This window comes from Parasteatoda tepidariorum, chromosome 3, assembly GCF_043381705.1.
Source record: "Parasteatoda tepidariorum isolate YZ-2023 chromosome 3, CAS_Ptep_4.0, whole genome shotgun sequence".
NCBI lineage: Eukaryota > Metazoa > Arthropoda > Arachnida > Araneae > Theridiidae > Parasteatoda > Parasteatoda tepidariorum.
This window is the reverse complement of record NC_092206.1, coordinates 45,626,540-45,650,123: the sequence shown is the minus strand read 5'-3', so window position 1 is coordinate 45,650,123 and position 23,584 is coordinate 45,626,540. Positions and strand designations below refer to the sequence as shown.

Genomic DNA, 23,584 nt, shown 5'->3' with positions numbered 1-23,584 from the left:
TTATTAAACTTGAGCAATTAAAACTGGAGTGCAATTAATATAAAGACGGTTTAATATTTATATAGGATTTTGGTACTAAGTGACAGTATCTGACTGGAAAGGAAGTAGTTTCCTAATACATGTTTGGCAATAAACAGTCCACGAGAAACCTTATAAAACATTTCTTTTGGCAACAAATTGAAATAAAGCATACAAACGCCACGACACGAACAAATTAAAGTATTATAGATTATTATTGATTTCATCAGTTGGAAGTTTTGTGGACATTAACCAAAGACAAGATATTATCATTAGTTCTTATTACCCGAAGAGAAAAAAAATTTGATTAAATTACAGTGCTGTATGGTAATGACATGGTTATTAAAACCTAAGTATGCGCTATTTAAACCTTTAATTTGATAATTTTTTCCGTTTGTATGTTTACGGTTTAACGGAAATTCTGGTTTCTAAATTATAGTTCTCATCACCAACCATTTAGTAAAAAATACAAAACTGTAAAGCAAAAGTAGCCAAATAAAGGGTTATGCCAAGGTATCTCGGAAAATGTTGTCAAATTTTACCATATTTACTACAAGTTTTCAACGATTATAAAAGCATGTTTTTATAATTATCTTTCAGTGAATAAACGTATGCACAAATTTCAAAGCTTATGAACTCAATTTTTTCTAAACTGATACTCAAAACCTTCATTCACGCAGTTCTTCATCTACGACATAATTTTCTGAAAATATTCAGTTTAGCGATACTTTTCAAATATAATGATGAGCAGTGAAATTATTCAGCATGACTTTTGATTTTTACCAAACTTTCAAGTACTAATTAAAATAAGCTTTTCATGGTTTTAGAAACCAATTTCAAACAGGCTAATCTCCTGATTTAGATATGGAAACTTTAAATTCTTAATTAAGTAACGGGGCATAAAAATATGTCTTGTCTGAGAAATATATGTAACCTTATTTCGACAGATTCAGACTCTTAACTCTAAGATAGATCTCTTTGCCTCTATCAGGAAATTGAGTTTAATTGTTTAGTCAGAAGAACGCAATAAAAAGCTTAGGCCCTTTAATATAATTATTATTACACACGTTATTTTTTTCTCATATCGCCAAATATTTGAAACTAATTAATCAAACCGAGAGATTTTGTGCTTAAGCTGATTTTGAATTCTGTGATTTTTGCGCATAGTTTCAAAACAAATTTGTTTGAAAAAAAGTTTATGAAAAACTGTTTATTTTCATTTTATAGTTATTATCAATGAAGAGTTTTTTTATCATTATTTATTCAATTTTTTTTCAATAAAATTATAGGGACAGGGATAACTCGGTTGGTAGGGCATTGGGCCCATGTCCAAGAGGTCATGAGTTTGATCCCCTCCTGCCAAAGACAAAAGGTACAAAAGGTGTGTACAAAAAGGTGACAGGTCCGCGTTAAATTTGCCGATGTCTTAAAGTCCTTCAATTTCTCATAACATATCAATACCTCGGGAGGGGGGTGGTACTAGATCAGAGATTGATTGTGATCTGTTTCAGGTCAAAGTTACGATCTGCGGATGGATAGATCGTGTGTGAATGTCTTATTCCCTCTAAAACGAGCTGTGACGTATGTAGGTTATCTCCGAATCAATTCTTGTCCGTAGATTTCTCCACTGGAAAACACGAAGAAGAGCTCCGCTTTAAAATAGGCTTGTCAACATTGACAATGGCATAAGACAACAACAACAATAAAGTTATAAATATGGCATCATGATAAGCTACGTAATTTACTTGAAATGCTTACTATTCTTAATAAATAATTGTATTTAAACGCTATATTTTCGAGAACTACTCGCATAATTTTTCGTTTGTTTTTACACATTGGAAATTACATAATGTAGGAATTTTTTTATCTTGCAATTCAAAAACACTTTGATAAATTTAAAAATGGTAGGTCAAAGTAAAAGTAAATAGTTTAAAGTTAAAATAAATAGTTCAAAGTAAAAATAAATGGCTCAAAGTAAAAATAAATAATTTTGAGTTTCTTCGTAGTATTTCCTTTGAAGAATTTTTTTTTAAAATCCAATACAACAGGTGTTCTTTTCAAAATAGAATATATAAATGCAAGCGAAGAGTGGTGAAAGGAACCAAAACAGTTACCGGCTTTGTTGATTTAACTTAATGGGTTTGATTACAGTTCAGTACGATCACATCGCTGTCCAGATCTCAACTCAAACATTTTTCTCCGATTTGGATGATCAAATCAAAATTTTTAAATAAAAATACATTCATTCGCATAATATAAACATTTTAATTTAGTCATTTTATTAATTGTCCACTCTTTCGAATAAGCATTTCTGCATTGTCCATAAATATTGCTGATTTGTGGGTAAAATTCTAATAATTGGAAAGCTATTCAACGCATTAAACAATTTAATTTTCTTTCATTGCAAAATTTCTAGAATTATAGAAATCTCAACAATTTTAGTTTTATGTTCTTTGCTGTTACTATAGTCACATAATTTGTCAAGTAAGATACGATTTATAAGTAGTTAATCAATATATTCGCTCATAAGATTAATCTGCATAGAATACTGTTATCTTTAAATTCGTTATTCGGGGATTTCGTTTCCCATTATTATATTGGCTCACGGAATACAACAAAATATTCTCTGAATAATTATGTTTCTTTTCAATAAAAAAGTTTCAATGCATATACAATGCTCGTTCAAAGCAGCTCTATGCTCGTTGAAAAATAATATATAACTTAAAATTTATTGCCAAAAGCAACTTTTGTGACCTTTTATTTCAGCAATATTTGTTGTTGATAAATGCCTAAACAATTTTCCTTAAACACGGTATAATTTTGTATTGCTCTTAAGATTGTGTGCCAAGTTTACAGGCAGCATTAATGAAATGCTTTTTAATTTCAGTATATAATGAGAAAGACAATTTAAAATAAGTTATTTTACTTGAGGTGCTGGGTAAATTGCGAATTCTAATTTCGACTTTTTGCCATAATCCACTGATAGCCGTTCCATCAACAGAGATGCGAATCCAGATCCCGTGCCTCCCCCGAAACTATGGAAGATGAGAAATCCTTGCAAGCCTGTACATTGGTCAGCTAACTTTCGGCAACGATCCAAAACGAGATCAACGAGCTCTTTGCCAATAGTGTAGTGTCCCCTGGCATAGTTGTTTGCAGCATCTTCCTTGCCTGTTATCAATTGCTCAGGATGAAACAGCTGACGATACGTACCTGCAAGCATAGAAAAAAATATATAATTAGAAATTTCAGGTTGGTTATTTGAGTTCTCGATTGAGCTTGTTTTTACCAGTTCTGACTTCATCTACAACGGTTGGCTCCAAATCAATGTAAACTGCTCTTGGAACATGCTTGCCTGCTCCAGTTTCACTGAAGAATGTATTGTAAGAGTCATCACCTCCGCCAACAGTCTTATCACTTGGCATCTGGCCGTCTGGCTGAATGCCGTGCTCCAGGCAATAAAGCTCCCAGCATGCGTTTCCAACTTGTACTCCAGCTTGGCCAACATGGATACTAATGCATTCACGCATATTAATTCTTTAAACTCGTAGCAACACAAGCTATGTAACAGAAAAAGTTTAGCATTAGTTGAAAAACTACCGAAAAATAAAATTGAAATTACGCATACATTATTATTAGACATTGCATAAGCACCAAAATAAAAAAATCAATGACAAAAACAATTTTTGTTTGAATTTGTAGTTTTCTAAACGTTAAAAAAGATTTGAACACGTAACTCTGAAGGGCAACAGATTTTTTAGATAAAAAAATTCTCTGTTTAAATAGCAATTTTTTTTTGTAAATCTAGCAGAAATATTAAAAGGGACAAGGTATTGATCAATAATGCCTGTTTATGTGTAGAGACAACTAAACATTTCAGTACATAATGTATATAAATTTAATTGGGATATTCGTGAAAAGCAATTGTGCCAGTAATTTGAATTTAACAAAAACAGTCATCTAAATGCTTTTTAAGTCTCTAAGCGTTTTTGATCTAATTTTTGAACATTTAAAAGGTTACACCAACGCTACATTATCAGGGCTCATAAAAATTTGAAAGAAAAAATCAGAACAGTTCATTGATTTTGACACTTTTCCTTATGGTGGAAAAATCTCGTCAAATTCGAAATTTTAATTATAACTTTTAAGATATTCGAATTGTTCAAAAAAGCCCATCTAACACTTTATGACAAGATGGTATATATAAATTAAAAGTATAGCCTTGCCTCATGTGTATGGTACTTAAAATGTAGCATTTTACTTTCTTTAGTGAAAAAGGCATCGAAAAATGCTTCTCACATGATTTTGACGCTGAGAAATAAAGCGAGGTTTGAGAGGATCTTCGCAAATTATGTTAAGTTACACCGAGATCTCCGAGATTAATTTAAGCTGTTTGTTATAATTCTCTAACGTTAGATGTAGGGACTTTAAACTAAGGATAATGATTTTATGAGTAAATGGCCCTATTAGAAATACCCCTTACATTATTTTTAATATTACTTGTGCACACTAGATTTATTTGAAATTTTGCATTATTTCCATGATATCTTTAACGTCCTTAAAAGTTGGCGTCCCTATGCCTAATGTTTTAAATTTATTCATTTAAACTTATTTAATTAAACATTTGCTCTGATAAAGAATAATTAATAATTCGCGAGCTGGAAGCTTATGAAAAATTAAAGTTTCATTGGTATTCATTAAATTTTTTTAAACTTTTTTTATTTACCTTTTATGCGTAGGTTCATTTTTTTCATTGTTTTTATAAAATTTTATAACCATCGTTGAACAGCCGACCCAGTTTTGAGTTTATGACTACCAATGTTCACCTCGGTAGTCTTATAATGTCAAACATAATCCAGAAGACAAGGGAACTCCTGAATCAAGTATTGGGAGAAATTTGCCTTATTGGAGGACTTTTTGATGGAACTGAAACGCATTTGCATAACATGGAGAGGAACACCACGAAAACCTCCCACGGTTATCCTGACGGCAAGGGGACTGACTCTAAACCATAACCCGTCTACCACTGAGGATATTTTACTTCAACAGAATTACGGTCGGAGCGGAATTCGTATGGACCAGACATCGCTGGAATTCGAACCCGGATGACCCTATTGAAAGGCGAGTGCTCAATCCCCTGAGCCACAACGGTTCAGATGTGTTTAAAAAAATGGAATAAAAAATGGTACAAAAAATAATAAAAGAATTGGCGGATGTCTACAATCTTGCGTCTGGTTAAACTGAAAAGTTCCGTTTAATTTAAGTGATTATTGTTATTAATGTTTTAATCGTAAATGCAATAACGAAAATGTGAAAAAAGAAAAAAAAGGAAAAAAAAAATACAATTTTACCAAAAATTACAACCTGCAAAGCAAGCTAATATCTATAGTTTATTTGTTAAAGCTATTATATACAAATGATTCCACGAATTTTTTTTCTTTTTTTTTTAATTATCAAATTGGATTACGTAGTAGCATTTTGCATTGGTGTTGGCAAAAGTTTGGCGACATGCGTCAACGTTCGTTCGGCGTTTGCGACAATTTTCATAATCACTTCAAGCATTTAACATACAGTAGGAATTTTCCCAAGTTTAAATTATTTAGTTATCAAGTGTAAATTTGGTTTCCACAAAATAGCTAATTTCAATACATTAAGCTACTTTAACAAAATCTCCACCGTAGTCATCATTTGGCTATTTTCTTAATTTTGCCACAATTCCCTCGATTTCTTTTCTTTTTTGTTGTAAATAATGTTTGTGAATGAAAGAGTAATTAAAAGCAAAAATGAAATATAAAACTACGGAACACCACAGATTAATTTTTGTGAAACATTTCAGAAAGCGTTAAAAATAAATAATTTGAAAAGTATAATGCACATTTTAACTACTTTTTTTGCATTTTACTGTCATTTGAAAAATGTGAAAAGATAATAATTTCGAAATGAGGGTGGAAAAGAAACAGTGGAAAAATGATTTAAAAAAAAGGTTTTTAAATTTGCATTAGTACTTAAGTATATATAAGTACTTATATATACTTATTGCCTTTTTGTTCATCTGCTTTTGGCAACAGTTTTCGTTGCAATTTTGAAAACATCAATAGAAGCGTTTTTTGTTCTTGTTTCGACAAAGTTTGTCTCATGTTATAACCTTTATTAAAATATTTCTTTTTCTCAAAATGATCTGTTTATTTACAATTATAATTTAATTTCAACATATATAAGAACTTAAGTATATACAAGTACTTAAGCATATATAAGTACTTAAGTATATATCTGTATTTATTTTAATAATTAACAAGTAGCAAGAATAAAATAAACAAGTATTACTACAAGTTTTACTTACAGACTATAGTAAAAACAAGATGTGAAGATGATCCCAAAATAGCCGAGTAGTAACGCAAAAATAATGGTATTTAGTAAATCAGTTCTTTTCAAAAGGTTATTTTTTCTAGTTTAAACTTTGAATTATTCTCGAGAAATAAATTTTATGACACACGAGAATCATTCGTGCAAAATTTGATTCATATTACGAGTAATTATGTCGATAGATAATAAAAATATTTATCGTAATAAAGAAAGTAAAATATGAATAAAGAAAGAAAAGACAGATGACTAGGTTCACAAAAATACTCGATCATGAAAAAAAAGAAAGAAATAACTAAGGTAAGCCGAACATGAGGAAAAATTATAAATGTTATGTGTGTTATTAAATAGGAGATAATTTCAGCAAAACCTAGTTTGAAAAATACTTTAGTCCAGTTCACTTTTATTAAAAACGGTAATTGTAAGCAAGGTTGGCAAGTTTCTGCCGAGGTGGTTAAAACCACTGGTAGAAACCGGTTAAACCTGGCATGGCAGAAACCCTTTTCTGCCACATTTGTGGCAGAAACTGGCAGAAATTCAGAAAATGACATAAAAGTAAGTACTGAGATTGACATACAATGGATAATTCATAGAAAAAACAATTAAATGTTAAACAAAGTACGATTTATTTGCAAAATTATCACCATTCAAAATCAAATATTACATTGTCTGCACTCTGCATTAATCTATAACAAAAGACAAACTTTGCCGTTTCAAACTTAAACAATTTCTCAATTTGCTATGCACGAACGAGAAATTTGGGAAGATTCCCTCAAGTTCAGCAGAACTAGCAGGCATTGCCATCAAGGAACAAGCAAGATTTGTGAAACTTTCATCTATGGCATATTTTTTAAAACTAGACCGCCATGTAGCAGCTGAGGTAGTTGTCAAAACTTGACTGGAAAAATAAGTTTCAGGAAATGGGGCCGATTTGTTTAATTTGTTTTGTGGGGCCGATTTGTTATAAATATTTGATGTACTGCACTCTTTATATTTAATATAAACAAAATTGTATATATTTACAAACAATGAACTGAAAAGGTTGTTACAGTTATATGGATATTTTTCAGTTTACTTAAACAAAATGTCATTAAGCAATTGCTAGAACTAATATAGACATTTGTTTAGTTTCTGCCAGTTTTTGCCGGTTATAACCAGTTTTTGCCACTGGCATGGCAAAAACCAGTCTCTGCCGGTAAAAAGCCAACCCTGATTGTTAGTGTTCTGGGGTATTTTGGATAACATTTCGACAAATGAACTATTTTTTAAAAAAAAATTTAAACCCTATTAAATTGCTTAATGAAATCAATCTAAGATACAAATCGATCGTTTAAGATGCACGTAGTTCACTACTCACTAAGAATTCTTTTCATATCTAAGGAAATCACTTGTAACTAAAATATATTACAAACATGAATTTAAAAAGTATACGTATATATTCAAGAGAAAATCTTTTTTTTTCCTCAAAGCAGGATTCATTCAGTAAAGCATTTTAGCCGAAACCAGTATCTATCTAATACTTGCTCAACAAATAAACAATTTAAAAAATTATTTTTTTTTGCAGTTAATGCAATAAAATAGTTTATTTATTAATTTATTTATTTTTTAAAATTTACCCATTTTAGAATTTGAAATAAGTGATTATTTTTTGCAAGCAGACACAAACATTAAAACGACTACATTATCAAAATAAAAAATCGACTTCATGAATACTTTTCCATCATGATAAAAAAAACTTAATTATGACTACCGTTTAATTCGTGTGCAGTTGGTATTTTACAATAAAAAATTAGATTACTTTCCAATTAGCTAGAGCTTTCAAATCTGTACCTGTGTCTATTGATAATGCAAGCTGCAATAAATTGCTGACAACTGCAAACTGAATTTATTGCGATATTATTGCAAAACGGAACCAATTGTTAATCGAATTTTCGACCAGCTAGATAGCACAAATCCCACATAAAGCTTTATGCCTAATAGCAGTACAAGTTATAATTGTTTCCTAAATGTTGCAAATCTAAATATCCCAGCTGTTGTTTTCTATATATCCCAAATATTACAGTCACTAGAAATTTTGACTATTTCCAACGTAAACAAATAACATATACAAAACTTAACAGAAAAAAACAATGTATTGAAATAAAAATTTTCAAATAGATTAAAATGAAGAACATAATTCTAGCTTTGTCACAACTATATCAAAAAAATAAGGAGCATCACTTCCAAAATAAATACAACCGAAAAGTCTCGTGATGTCTTTTAATAGTAATGCGTCATGCACTTTTGTTCTAGGTTTGACAAAAATGAAAATATTTTCTTCCTTTCAGTTTACTTGTGAAAAAAATTTGGTATTTTTTTCTTCTTTTATTCAACTTTTTTATAGCTTTCAATAAAACTTTCAGCAACATATAATGATAGCAAATTAGTTTTATTAAAATATATAACAATATTTGAAGCTCTAAATTATTCATGAAATGTGATCTAAAGTTTTAAAAATGTTACTTAAATTCTTTATCATCGTATTTTTTATATGAGCTTCCTAACTTTTATTACCTGGTTGATTGGACCCTTTTAGAAATTTAATTTTCGTTAACATTTCTTATTAGAGTACGATTTTGACTCGAAAATACAATTAAGAGCATTTGAGTCCCAAATGTGCTGACTGATCCATTATCACGTTAGAATGAACTTTGCACATTAGTGTGTTGCATCCAATTCTAATTTGAAACTCGAATTAGCTATCCATCTTGATAATTTACGTCAAGACAAAAGTGGCGTTAAGTAATTAATATAGCTCTTTATTAATTAGGATTGATACTTCTCAGTTAGTAAATTAGTTAAAATAAGCATATATTTGCATAAAAATGTTGCATTCTATTTTGACGTAAAGAAATCGTAACTTTAATGTTTTTTTACTTCTTTGATTGACGTAATTAATTTTGTTTTAATTAATGGGATAAAATGAAAGTTTAAACGAAATTTTGTGTATGATGTCAGTTAAAACTCGATGACATTAGGCTGAAATAATTAATGAAAATGTGTTGTTTCTCCCCGGGGCACAAAGGGATGAAAATCGATTTTCGCGATCAAACATGAAGAAAATGAAGTATGTTTAAGAGTAATTTTAAGCATGTTGATTTTTGCAGTAAAATGTCCTAGAAATATAATAATGAACTTTATTTTACTGTTAAATAATCAATTAGGGAAATATAATTCAAAAATGTTAAGTTAAAAAAACGTTCTTTTATATTTTTTTCATTCATTCTATATTCTTTAACAAATATTTCAATTCTTTCAGTATATATTTCTTACTTGACACTAAGACAGTCCCCAAGCCATGTAAAATATAAACAAAACTATAATTGTAAGATATGTTCTTATGCTCATCGTATTTTTTGTAAAATAATTTACTTATTATATGTCAGTTAGTAGATGGCAACGAGTGGAGTTTTGTGGTTGCCATGGTGATATTTCTTTCTTATAAATAGTTTTTGAGAGAGTGTAAGATCTTTTCTTTGGAATGGCGTTGTTTTGATTATTTTGTTGTTGAGTTCATAAATCTTCCCTTTTATTAAACGTAATAGTACAATTTTCTTAATTATTTTATTCGACGTCTTTTGAGTTTTATTTGAGGTCATTTTTAATTTCGTATTTTTTGGCACTAATTATGCATCAAAGTTTCCAAGTACCCAAAACAAAAATATATCACGATTACATTAAAATAAATAAGCAAATAATAAATTGTTGTTGTTGTTGACGTATGCCTGTTTAGGTAGAGAGGGTGCGATTGCTCTTGTTTTCCAGTGGCGCCATCTATGGTCAAGAATTCGACTTCTGTCACACCATACGTCGCACCCGTTTATAGGGCGGACCCATTCATACATCCATAGATCGTAATTTTGACCTGAATCAGAGAACGATCAATCTAAATAATAAATAAAGTTAAATAAAAAGACGTAGACGAGGAAGAATTATAGTTTAACAAATTCGTTGTTCGATATGGTGTTGTATTTAATTAACATCACGTTAATTAACATTCTTACTTACGTGGTTAAACTTAATTCGACTTTAACACGCCATCTTGATTATATATGATCAGCTGGCGCTGAGGTCATAGATCACGTGTCTGTGTATCAGTGATCGTCTTCTTGAGTCATAAGTACCCAATTAGAGAAAAAACAGTATTATAACTGTCTTAACTTGTTGCTTTGTCTAGTATGACTAGGAATCGTCAGTCTTGATTTGGAACACGCATTTCAATGTCATCTTAAATAAAAAAGAAAATCAAAGGCAGAAAATAATAAAAAATGATTTAACAAACCTTTTTTTTAAATCCAATTTCGAAAATACTTTTAAGAAGTCAATATCCTTACGACTTTATAATAAATAAAATCTCTTTATGTTATTCATAAATGAGAAACACAAAATTATAAAAACAGAACCATTATTTTTATGTCCTTTTTAGGACAGTATTGCCGGTGATTTCCTGAAAGAATATGCATTATATCATACCATTAACCTCTTAAAAACCTACTTTCTTTGTTTGATGTACTGCGCATTTCCATCAACAGAAAATGCATTTAAAGAGGAAGGGAAAATGTCATTATGAGCTTCCCCCGGAGACAGTAAAAGAAAAATACATCATTTATCTTAACTTTGAAATAAGATGATAGTTTGAGACCGTTTTAAGCATTCGATGCGATAACGGTTAACTTAGTCAGTGGGCAATAGATTCGTTTATGAAATAAAGGTAGGGTATCAGTTAACTTAATAGATATTACTTTTAGATTACTTTTTTTTTCATTAAATAAGATGTATGCGTAAATTTACAAATAAGTTTTATCGCTGATTTCATGATGTTGAATATTAATTTAGAATGGTATAAAATTGGAAATTCTGTTTTTAGAAGATAATTTGAGTTAAATTTAGGAAGAGAGTAATTTCATCGGGTGAAAATAATAAGATTATATTGTTTTGTTTTAAGATTTTATTGTTATCAAATTTGGACGAAATTGGAAATGATCCCGTAATGAAAAGGATGCGGCAAAGTAGAGTAATACTAAATATAAACGATAGCGTTTTCAAAACTATTTGCATACCATCTTTATAAATATATTTATAATGCTAGGATCACAAATTACTTAATATTACTTTAATGAAATAATAACACAAAATAGAACTATATTTTCCAAATGGAATAAAAAGAAAAAAGTAATTTCGTTTTTGTCAAACCGAAAAACGTAAGGGGCATTTATTTACGAAAGTGTTGAACCCAATGTCTTTTGATTTTGGTCTAACAAAAAAAGTATTTCCCTCTTTTCAGTTTAATTGAAAAGCATAGATTTTAAAATATTTATTTCATTTTATTATATTTGTCCCTTAGTAACAATTCTGTTGAATTTTTTTTTTCCAACTCAATGGTAGAAAGTCAACGAACTTGCAACAGCTCCGCAGTGAATTGTCGTAAAGACACGGCTCCCTGTAGAACACCGAAGTCGAGCATCACTGGCTGCTGTCAGTAAGCGGGTGGGTGACCACTTTGATCAGCTTGCGTTGGGGCCGAGTGTGCGCAGTATCGGTCCTGGTTAAACTGTTCTACCATAAAGTGTTCGCCTTTGCGCCAAAGCAGGGGAGCAATCCCATCTACAGAGTATCAATATTGCGTTGGCATGTCTTCGAATTATCCTTAGGGATGTTTTCCAAACCGTCGCCAATAGCCCATTGTGCAGCTCTAGTGTGACGTAAATAAATTACCTACCTACCTACCAGTTGGCACTAAAATAATTAAATAATTTGATTGCACATTTTAAAAAAAAATGTATCTTCTGTTGGCATCAGACCAAAACCTTCCAATGAAATTTAATGAATTTTGCTAATATTGAAAAACATGAAATTACTACCAAAAATAATTTTCATTTGTCTTTATGACGATAAATTCTACTTGCAGTGGTCAGAAAAGGAGAAAACATGCATAATGAGTCAAACACAGAGGTACCAGAATAATTTGCTCCAGTTAGCTAATTAAAAAAGTGGTTGGAATTTGGATTGACAATAAATTCGATTGTTCGTCAATGTGGAGATAAATTATTTTCATTCCTGCCAGAAAACTATTGAAACTTGTATTGCCATCAACTAAAAAACTTTAGGAAAAATTCAATCACTTTAGTAAGTCGAAAAGTAGTTGAAAACAAAACTGCATGAAGAAACAAAATATATCATACTCTGAGATGTTAAAATTCGAATCATTTAACAAGTCGAAAAGTGGTCCTAAGTTTCATCGAGAATAAATTCTTATCTGAGATGTAATTATCAATTAGAAAACGGTTGAAATTTATATCAGCTAACTAAGAATTTTTGTTAAAATTTTAGTGATTAAGCTAAAAGTGGTAATAATTTTGATGAACGGTAAATCCCCTTTGACAATAATTCTGCAATGAACCAGAGTGGTCACAGTCTGGCAAAATTTATAAATAGTGACAAATATTTAATCAATTAAATTTTATAGATTATAATTCCACATCAATGTTAGTAATTCAATTGGTCGTTCGTAACAACAGATATTTTATTTAAAAGTATACTTGGACGATAATAATTCGATAAAGCATTTTGTTTCCTTGATCTCTGTTTACCAGTTTTTCGAGTTTTCTAGAATAAGGCTACAATGTAAATTGGCTAATAACGATCAGTAAACGATGGGATCTTAGATTGTCATCCAGCATTCAGATTCAGTTAAAATAGTCAGAAAGTAGTAGAAATTTCAATTGCTAGCTAGTCAGAAAGTAGTAAATATTCAATTGCTAGTTAGTCAGAAAGTAGTAGAAATTTCAATTGCAAAGTTCCTTCGGATGAAATACCCAGTGGGAAGAAAAAAAACTAACTAGTATAGTTACTTTATTAGAGCTTCGCCTGGCCCCAAACTATATCCAGGAAATTATATTTATCTATTTACTGAAAATATTAATATATTTTGAAAAAAAAAGTGGCTGGGTGGCGCAGTTGGTTTGTCGTCGGCCTTCTGAGCCCAAGTCTGCGGGTTCGATCCCCGGCCCAGACACCGGATTTTCGGGATGCAGAAAATCCTCAGCGGCCATGTCGTATGATTATGCGGCATGTAAAAGATCCCGGGAGTGCCTTATTGGCTCTTGGCATTTCCGGCAAAATTAAATTCCTAGTGCACTTTAGCATCCATATAGAGTCTCGGTGCTGCCATCTAGTGTGGCAGAAACAAGTGTCTAAATTAACTTGACCAACGGTATCTCACCCATTGTGGTGGTTCTGAAAGAGTGGATACCACATCTGGAGAACGCACTAGGTCTGCTAATCGGGAAAAACTGATTGTGCAGCTCATTGGAAATAATATTGAAAAAAATATTTTAGCCTTAATACATTCTTAAGAAGTTTTGTCTAGTCTTTCAGATCTATTTTGAAAATACGTTTAAAGTTCATAATAAAAGTTATTTTTGGTTTTAAAAAAATATTTAACTCTTTTATGTTAACTAACTTATTATTCACATACGAGTAATCAATAAAATAGGATGCAAAATAAATTATTTATAACAGTAGAACATTTTGATAATGGTATTGCAATTAAAGCGAAAGAGTATAGTAAAGCTTATTTTCCTCCGGTTCTTCTGTTAAGAGACTATTTTTAAGATTAACCAGAGAAAATATTAGAGGAACACAAACAACTCTTCGTTCTAATTTTCGATGTTTTCTTTTCCTTTTATCCTTTTAACATAGATATTGCTTTCGAAAGCAAATATCAACTCTTCACCGTTAAAATGAGTTCCAATTTCTTTTCTAACAGAAACTTTTTCGAACTCAAAAGTTTCTTAGTTATTCCTCTCACACACACGTTTTAAAGAAACTTAGTTTAAAGTTTGAGTTAAGAGAAAAATTACACTTTTCTGCTTTTTTATTTTTTTATTTTAAGAAAAACAATTTTTACGCACTTGAAATTTCAATTTTCAGTAATTTGGACAAGTTTTGTGCCCCAAGCAAACTTTACTTGTTACTGTTGATGAAAGTGTGTCTGAAATAAAAAAAGACTGAGTGAAGTTTTTAATAAAAATAATATCACTTATTGCTCTAATTTTTATACCTTACGGTTCAAATTTTTCCCCTCATTAGCAAATTAATTAGTAAAAATTATTTAATTCATTTAAATTCTTCGTTGTATTACATATTTCTCTTTGGGCCGAAGGCTTATAACTTTTTGTGATAGAATTATTGTAGTTTAACGAATCATTCAAAAGATATGAAAATAAACGTGATGCATTAAAATAACATTAGGGTAACAAATTTTTGAACCGTTATAGTGGTTAAACTATCAAAGCCAGCTTTCAAACTTCGTCTCAACCTCCTCCCTATTCCTATAAAAATGAACTAAACTATGAAAATAAATAAAAATGAATTAAAATTAAGATGATGCTAGGAAAAATTATTACTAATTCAAAAACAAGTGTTTTCATAAGAATAAAAAATAATTTTTTCGTTACCGTGAATTTTATTAGCTGAGTCATTTGATGATTCAAGGGAGTAAATTGAATCTCTTAGTTTATTTTTCATAAAAAAGATAAATATATTTGCTTATTACAGTGAAGTTTAGTAGCTTAATGAATCATTTGATGAATAAAGGGAGTTAGTTAAATATCTTAGTTTATTTTTCATAAAAAAAGATAAATATAGTATTTGTTTATTACCGTGAAGGATATCACCGTGGGTATTACCGTTTAACTATCGAAATATGGAGGGAAACCGATCTGGGAAATATGGTCTCTGTAGTTTGGTCAGAAGAGCAGTTTAAGCCCTTTATGTTAATTTTATTTTTTAAGAATTTCCCCATATCTCTGGAACTTTGCAAGTGAACCGAAAATATTTTGCCCAAAATTATAAATTTAACCCCTTCTCTGTCAGATTTTCTTTCGAATTTTCACCCCCACCCAAGAAAAACATTTTTTTTATTGCTGAAAATTAATATGTGTTCTATCCAAAATTTTAAAATGCAAAATATATTTGTCAGCAAGCAGTTTTCTGCTTGACCCATAGGTGGTTACATATATATGATCTCTCGTCCATTTCTCCTGCAATGCACTAAAGTTTCATCTTAAAAAAATACACAGTGATAACACATTTATCAACTCTATTGCTTTAAGGTGTTTAAAATAAAAATCTGCATAGAATAACTATTAAAATTAGGTTAAAAATATTTCGGAAAATAATTTTCCAACCTTAGCGTTAAAACAGCTTTACAATCAGTCTTGAGTATCAGAGCGTGAAAATCATTTTTTTTCCAAATTATCATAACTATTTTTACATGCAGCTAATGAAATAGATATTACAGAAAATACAAAGTTACAGAAAATACAAATTTTGATTTAANATGGAGGTGCTCTACGTGTTCTATTTCAGACCGCGGCAAGAGATACTTCAAAGGAGTGAACCAGCCCTTCTATTCTCTTTAGCCCTGGGTAGATTCTGCCTATCAAACGCGCTAACACAATATTGAAAGATAAGGGCTTGCAATAATTATGGTGACATGAATTCAAATCAGAATTGCTCAAATAAAGAGATTAAATTTTCGGCTGTTACCACATGAAAAATTACCCGGCAATAAAATGACAGTTGTAAGATTATTTATTTGAAAATCATAATTTGCTTCAATTACTAATGTCGTAAGTTTCATTTAATTCAATCAGTCACTTCTAACGATTATTTTAAATGCATATGCAGTCTCAATCATCATCGACACATATAAAGATGTAGTATGGATAACGATGCAGTATGCATCTTTAAGCCATGCACCAATCTTTTCAAGAGAGAGCTCATCAATCTTTTTAAGAGCCTAGGTTTGATGTATAGTTAACCAATCTCTTAAACGATTGATTAACCATATACCAACCGTTTTAAGAGAGAAGCGAAATAAATAAAATAATGATTATATTGTTTCGTTTTTGTGTATGGTTCTTTATTTTCTTGGGGATAATTATCACAGAACTTTTCAAATTATTTTTTAAAAAATACTAAAAATAATTCAATTAATTATATTAATATTTGATTTCTGATTTTCTGTTTATTGTTGTCAATCGAATTAACATATTTCTTGTAAAGAGCGCTAAATAAAAATGAAATCACGCTGAATAACTTATGTTCTAATAACCGGAATTTTACTAACGTATTGCCCATTATAATGATTCAAAGAGATGATCTTAGATATGTTATAAGTTACAGAATCAGACTCAATACCGTACTTTCTCAGAATAAGTATGTATATTTTTTGACTTTTCGTTTTTTTTACCATCGAAATATGGAGAGAAATCGAAATCTGGGGAATATGGTCTCAATATCGTTTGGTCAGAAGAGCAGACGAAAGTTTAAGCCCATTATGTTAATTTTACTTTTTACTAATTTCCCCATATATCTCGAGAATTTAAGTGAATCGAAAATATTTTGGGTAAAATTATAAATTTAACCCGAAATTTCTTTCGAATTTCTGACCCAAAAAAAGCCTTTTTTTATTGCTGAAAATTAATAGATGTTCTGTCCTAAATTTGAAAATGCAAAATATTTTTGTCAGCACGCAGTTTTCTGCTTAACCTATTGGTGGTAAAATATGTAATCTCCCGTCCACTGATATCCAGTTTTTCCTGAAATGCACCCAAGTTTCATCTTAAAAAAAATATAATGTGATAACATATTGATCAACTCTATTGCTTTAAGGTGTTTAAGATAAATAACTGCATAAAATAATTATTAAAATTAGGTAAAAAATATTTTGGAAAATAATTTTCCAACCTTACCGTTAAAACAGCTTTACAATCAGCCTTGGGCATTAGAGCCAGAAAATCTTATTTATCACAAAACTATCATAACTATTTTGACACACAACTGTAACACGCAAATAATGAAATAGATATTACAGAAAATACATAGTGATTTTGATTTAAATTCAAGGCGGGAAATCTCACTGCGGAAATTGTGAAAAAAAGTGGGACTAGTAGCGCCAACTCGAAGGAATATTCAAAAATACAAAAATAATCAAGGGAATTAAAGAGACGTACAAGTAGCGACAAATTCAATTTCAATGAGGCAGTTTTTGTCATTCGCATGGCATGGCGACGCTGACCATAATGCGGGCACAAATACGCCGAACGTATGAGATGCAACGTCGAGAAGCGGTTGATTTATCCAAAGCCCAGATAACAGTGTAAGGTTGATTTAAATGTCAGCGACAACTTTTTTCACAATCCCAACAAAGTTTATAAATGATATAAATAAACTATACCAGATTGAAATAATGTTAAATTTAACTATAGTATAAGCACTATATGGTTAGTATTAAGCTTCCATAAGCTCTTTTATAGTGAGTTTTGTTGAGAAATTCTAAGAAAAAAAAGGCTTAAAACATGATTTTGACACAGTATCCCCTGGGAACTGATTGTTGCAGACTGCACAATGACATCAGCTTTCAAAATTTCGGACAACACTTGAAATGTATAATCAAATAAAGTAGTAAAATGAGTGCAGTTAGTAAAATTGAGTAGTCCAGCAAACGCATGGGTTTTCGCGATTCTCAGTCTCTCAACTAGGTTTGCCACCACAATGATATGGTTTCATCCTTTTGGCTCATTTTAAAGCTTCTTTTAATTTTGAAACACCCTGTATGAGATAGCCATATTATCTCTAACATTCTCATATTATTTTCTTGTGATCGAGAGATGTAATCATTTCTTAGGTTTTATGGTGAGTAAACTTTAAATATAATCGTGTTCTTTTAAAATGTTAACTTCAATTCTGAATAATAAATTCGCATTAGATCTACTTCCAGTTGCAATAAAATCATTTTAGAAAATATGATTGCGAAACGCATTCAACGGTTTTCATCTAAATTCCTCCTATTAGAGAATATGTTTCCAGAAAGAATACAATTGTGCTTAGCTAAATTATTCATTTCAGAATATTTGATTTTAAAAGGAATATCACACTTCTCCTCCCATTTATTCATTTTATTTAAATCGAGAGTGGATTCATCTGACCAAATGTTATCCTCTAGAATTTAAAATTCCAAAAATTATTAAAGGAATCTACAGAACACCTGGGTTTTATTATGGGTGCTTTTCTAAAATAAATCCGTTTGATACCCTCAAATCATATTAATTTTTGAGTTTATTCCGTTACATTTAAATTGTAGGTTTAAGGAATAAACGAGTTTAAATTATTGGATACATCCCCAACATATTAAAGTTACGTTATTCATTCTTCCTATGTCACGTGTGTTCACGTGTGTAGTGTAAGTTCAAGCAAAGTTTATTTAATTATGAGTTAATTCATAATGAGTTTATTTGGAACTATTTACTTTGGGACTTTTTGTTAATTATATTGTGTATTAAAGAGCAAAAAGCTCATTATAAATAAAAATAATCCTCATCAATATGCTAGATATTTTTTTTATTATTTTTTTTGCATAAACGTTACGAGCTTTTTCATGTAAAGGATTCTATTATTTTAAGTTGGTTGAATTAGTTTAATGGATAAGTTCATCACATGACATGATTCAGTCAATTGTGTCTCAATACAGAGTAGTCTGTAGGAGCTCGGACCCCTAATGGAATTTTTAAAAAAATTGAAATAGAAAAAAAAAGAAGAAAAAAACAAGTTTGTTACTTTGAATTAAGACATATTCATATCTTATTTGTTTACATTATCTTTAACTGTATTAAAAAGTCTGGTTTAGTTTGGCATTATGAAGGAAATTTATATTTAGTGAAAAATTTTGTAAAATGTAAGAAGAAAGGAAGACAGCTAATATGTTATATGAACGTCTTTCTCTGCGTGAGATGAAATATTACCATGCCTTTCAAAAATATGAATTGTATGTAAACTCGTAAAATAAGGTAGGAATAATTTTTTGGCCATTTATTTTAAATTTATGACGAAAGCAAAACAACTCAAAATACAATATTTCTTTATTTACATAACTTTTTCTACACACAGGAAATATGCTCTCTAATGGATAATAACTAACTTCGCCTATTGATCTCTATATATTGGATTGCTGATACACGATAAAAGTGAAGCCCAAAAAATTCACTAATTCATCTCTACGTTTAGTTTGGCTCTAATGTTTAATATAAATGTCAATGAGCATGATTGAGCCTTCGTTGCTCAGGAGATAGAGTGCTCGCCTCACAATGAGGTGACCCGGGTTCGAAACCCATCGATGGCTGGCCAATTTGAATTCAGCACACGGCTCTTACTGACCACATTGCTGACATAAAATATCCTCAGTAATAGACGGATCATGGGGTTGGAATCCCCTTGCCATTGTTGGGAAATTTTTGTGGTTTCCCTCTTTATGTAACGCAAATGTGGGTTAGTTAAATCAAAAAGTCCTCCACGAAGGCAAAACTCTCCTAATACTTGATCCCGGAGTTTCCTTGTTTTCTGTATTGGGTTTAATTACAAGGCTGCAGAATTGAAAATAGGTAGTCGTAAACTTCAAATTGGGCCGACTTATAAAAATTTAACATGGCTGTACAGATAAAAATTTAGTTTAAAATTAAGGAATTGCTTGAATAAAAAAAAATCACCTTATAGGTCATTTTTTAGGAAGTTTCAGAATATTAACAAAGTTAAAAGAAATTATGGTTTATATTTTACAAAATAAATTTTTGATACTTTTCTTTTATCGTTTTCTCCAAGAATCAAGTGGTGCAACAAAGATATACAATTCCTGCTCTTCTGGGATGGATGAGAAAAAGTTAAGCTGGATTTGATGGAATGTTCTATAAAACGAACAGATGTGTCTTTCTTTTTTCGTATTGAGCAAATATTTCCTTCGCTAATTAGATTGAACAAGTATTTATTTATTTACTTTACATTGTATTTTGCTTTGAACGTTTTTTACTATATACTATCATTTATTTTATAAATGATAATTTACACTTTAATTTATATTTCACGCTTCACTTCACTTTATAGTCTGCGCTTTATTTTACTTTATAATTTGCACTTTATGCTTTAATATTTACTTAACATTACTTTACTCTTAACTAAGCACTATAATTTTCGCTTAACATTATTTTAGGCTTTACTTTACATTTTACTATTTACTTTATTGCACGCTTTACTTTCTACTTCACTTTACTTTACGGTTTACTTTATACTTTGCATGACGCTTAAATTTATTTTTTATTTCATGATTTACTTTATTTTATGTTGTACTATACTTAACGCTATTTATGCTTTACTTTACTTTACGAAATAATCAGTTCTATCGTTATAAATTCAAATTTGTATTTGACTAAAACGCATTTAGTCAGAGATTATTGAAGTAAAAATTCAGCTGCTTAAGCTAGCATAGGCCTGCTATACCAGTACAATACCTGGCTCGTTCCAACCACAGTGCTGATGTAAAATATCCGTAGAGGTATATGGATAGGGTTAGAGTCCCCTTGCCATCAGACTAACCATGGAAGGTTTTCGTTTTTTTCCTCCCCACGTTAGTTCTATCAAAAAGTCCTCCACGAAGGAAAATTTTCTCCCTATACTTGATGCAGGAGTTCCCTTGTCTTTTGGATCGGGTTCAAATTAACAAGGGTACGGAGTTAAACATTGGTAGTCGTAAATCCAAAATTGGGTCGGCTATTTGACGACGGTTACAAAAAAACAATAATAAATAACTAAATAAAATACTGTTTACAAACTTTATTGAATATTTTGAGAGAGAAATTTTGGATCCAACAGGCAAGGAAAACAGTTGGAAAAGCAATTTCCGAATGAGTCATTTACATTTGAAGAAAAAATTGGATTATGTGCTGACTTCACTTGCAAAGGACCAAATAAATGATGCTGTGGCATTTAAAATAATTGGCACAGACACAGCAGGATCTCTATATTTAAAAGGTAACCGGAAATCATGGATCTTTGCTTCCACCTGCTCTATTTATCAAGATGTTTATTTAGAATTAGTTACCAGCCTTTCAACTGAAATTTCCTTAATGGCTTTGCGTTGATTTGTAGCGAGACGAGGAAGATGCTCGACAATTTATTGTGATAATGGGACAAGTTTTGCTGGAGTCTCAAACTTACTTACTTCACTTAATTGGGACGAAGTTGTAAAGCATGAAGCTATTAATGCCATCAACTGAAAGTTCCAATGGCTGCATGGTGGGACGGTTGATTGGAGTGTCTTATAAAAATGATGAAAGCAATTTTATCTCAAGAATGAATGCCAAAAGTATTATGTGATTGACATTTGCCAGTGGTGTTTCTTCACGATATTAAGGAATCAAAAAAGCCTGAACCGCAGAATTCAATACAGATAAATTCTCCAAAACGCATTGCGAAACAGATATAGATCTGAATACCTTGGTAGTTTGGTTCAATAAGCGGTAGCCTCCTGTTGGTGATATAGTTTCGATTTTGGATTCGAAAACACTAAACAAATAAAATATCCACGAGGGCTAATTATTCGTTTACTTCCAGCAAAAAAATGAATACGCTAAGTTCATCAGGATTAAAACTGCAACGAAATACGCTGCTTCAAAGAATTTATCCATTAGAGATTCCGAGTTCAGCCGAAAATTCCTCACTTATTACCTCAAAATTAAAATCTATGTAGGATAAGTCATCAGAATTTGAAAAAGATGAGAAAAACTTTCCTATGTCCATTAAAACAACTAAATCAGGCTGAACAGTATAAAAATTGAAAGATAAATTTTAAATTCTAAATTATTGTTGAATTATTTTTTAATATAATTCCCTTTTCTAAAATATAATTAAAAGGTTGGAGAATGCAAAGCATTAGATAAAAAAGCTATCGTTTGCACATTTTTAATCAAAATTATTATTTCACCTTTTTCTAAATCGATTATCATATCGTTTGAATATTTTTTTAGTCATTTATAGAATTTTAGTTAAGAATTGATCAGTAGCTGTCTTAATTTTTTTTTCTACCGCTCAAGAGGTGAGGTTTTCATTTAGAAACATAGTAAATATTTCTTCTCTTTTTTTTTAAGTGTTTCCAATTTATGTCCTTAAATCAGTTAAGGTAAAGGTTTTATCTTGGACTGTAACACAATTCATCGAAAAGTGAAGTTAAGGGCTAATTTTTTTAAGGATCAGGAAAAGTTGAACACATTTATCATTTTGTTGAAATTTTCTAGAAATGTTCCTTTGTGAAAATTTTAGACACTTTTCTTTCAATTTTACAGAATTTATTTTTGTTTTAGCTTTGGAAAATCAAAACTGAAATTTATCTGGTATTTTTAGAAAAATACATGGATTTAAAAAAGCAACACTTTATGCGCCGAGAGCAAATCTTGATATTGGCATTTTGTTACTACATCCACATTAAATAAAGACATAAAAGCTAATGGTTGATTCTTGGCGAAAGATCGTTCAAAATAAAGCTTCTTAGATTTTGGTCATAGAATAACTTATTTGAGCCAACAAAATTCCTTAAAAGTATATGTATTTAACTGAATTCATATTAATGAGTAGAAATTAAAAAACGGCAAGAAATGCATGGTGAACAGTGCAGAAAATAAAAACGAACACCCTTTATAATTTTTGACCTAATTAGCAGTTTTTCACTTAACTGGATTTAATCTTAATGATTCGAAGTCGTAAAGTTAATTATTATCCTAATTATTTAGCTTTAATTCTAATTATTTTCAGCAAATGATATTTTAAGTTACGATGCCAAAAAACTTAAAATATCATTTATTTACATCTATCATTAACCAATTTACGATTACAAAACCTATTTTCGTGGAATACATGGGTATTTTTCGACAAATTTAAACTCTTTTCCCTCTAAATATGAGGGTTAGCTGCAGTCTAGAAAATATGGTTCCAATAGTTATGGCAGGAGAGTAGTCGAACCTTTGAGCCTCTTGCAATTAATTTCCTTTTTTATGATTTTAAAATCTCTCCGAAACTAGTAATGAAGCAAATCAAAAAATATTAAGAAAATTACAAAATTTGTTCATCCAAACGTAATTTCAAGAAAAAATTATTTTTTTAATAATTGTTTCATTTTTTATTATTAAATTTTTTAATGGTCAAAAACATTTAAAATTGTTATTACAATTTTTAAAACTAATTTAACTAAAAAATCTATTAACGACGAAATCGAATACTTCTTCGCAAATAATAAGTTCAACATAAATTTTATTGATCGGAAACTTTTCGATGTAATTCG

At 30.2% G+C, this 23,584-nt stretch overlaps 1 protein-coding gene across 2 annotated transcripts in view; it reads right to left on the bottom strand.

The window, feature by feature from the left end:
• LOC107456214 (tubulin alpha-1 chain) overlaps positions 1-23,584 on the bottom strand; it is a 28,041-nt gene that overhangs the window by 2,633 nt on the left and 1,824 nt on the right. The window contains exons 1-3 of one of the 2 annotated variants that reach the window (XM_016074018.4): positions 6,359-6,491; positions 3,308-3,578; positions 2,945-3,231 (exon numbers count right to left, since the gene is read on the bottom strand). In XM_016074018.4, coding sequence (XP_015929504.1) covers positions 2,945-3,231; positions 3,308-3,548 — 528 coding nt within the window. In that variant the 5' untranslated portion in view covers positions 3,549-3,578; positions 6,359-6,491. Of the gene's footprint in view, positions 1-2,944; positions 3,232-3,307; positions 3,579-6,358; positions 6,492-23,584 lie in introns of those variants that run through there. The other variant, XM_043050994.2, reaches the window with a different exon arrangement.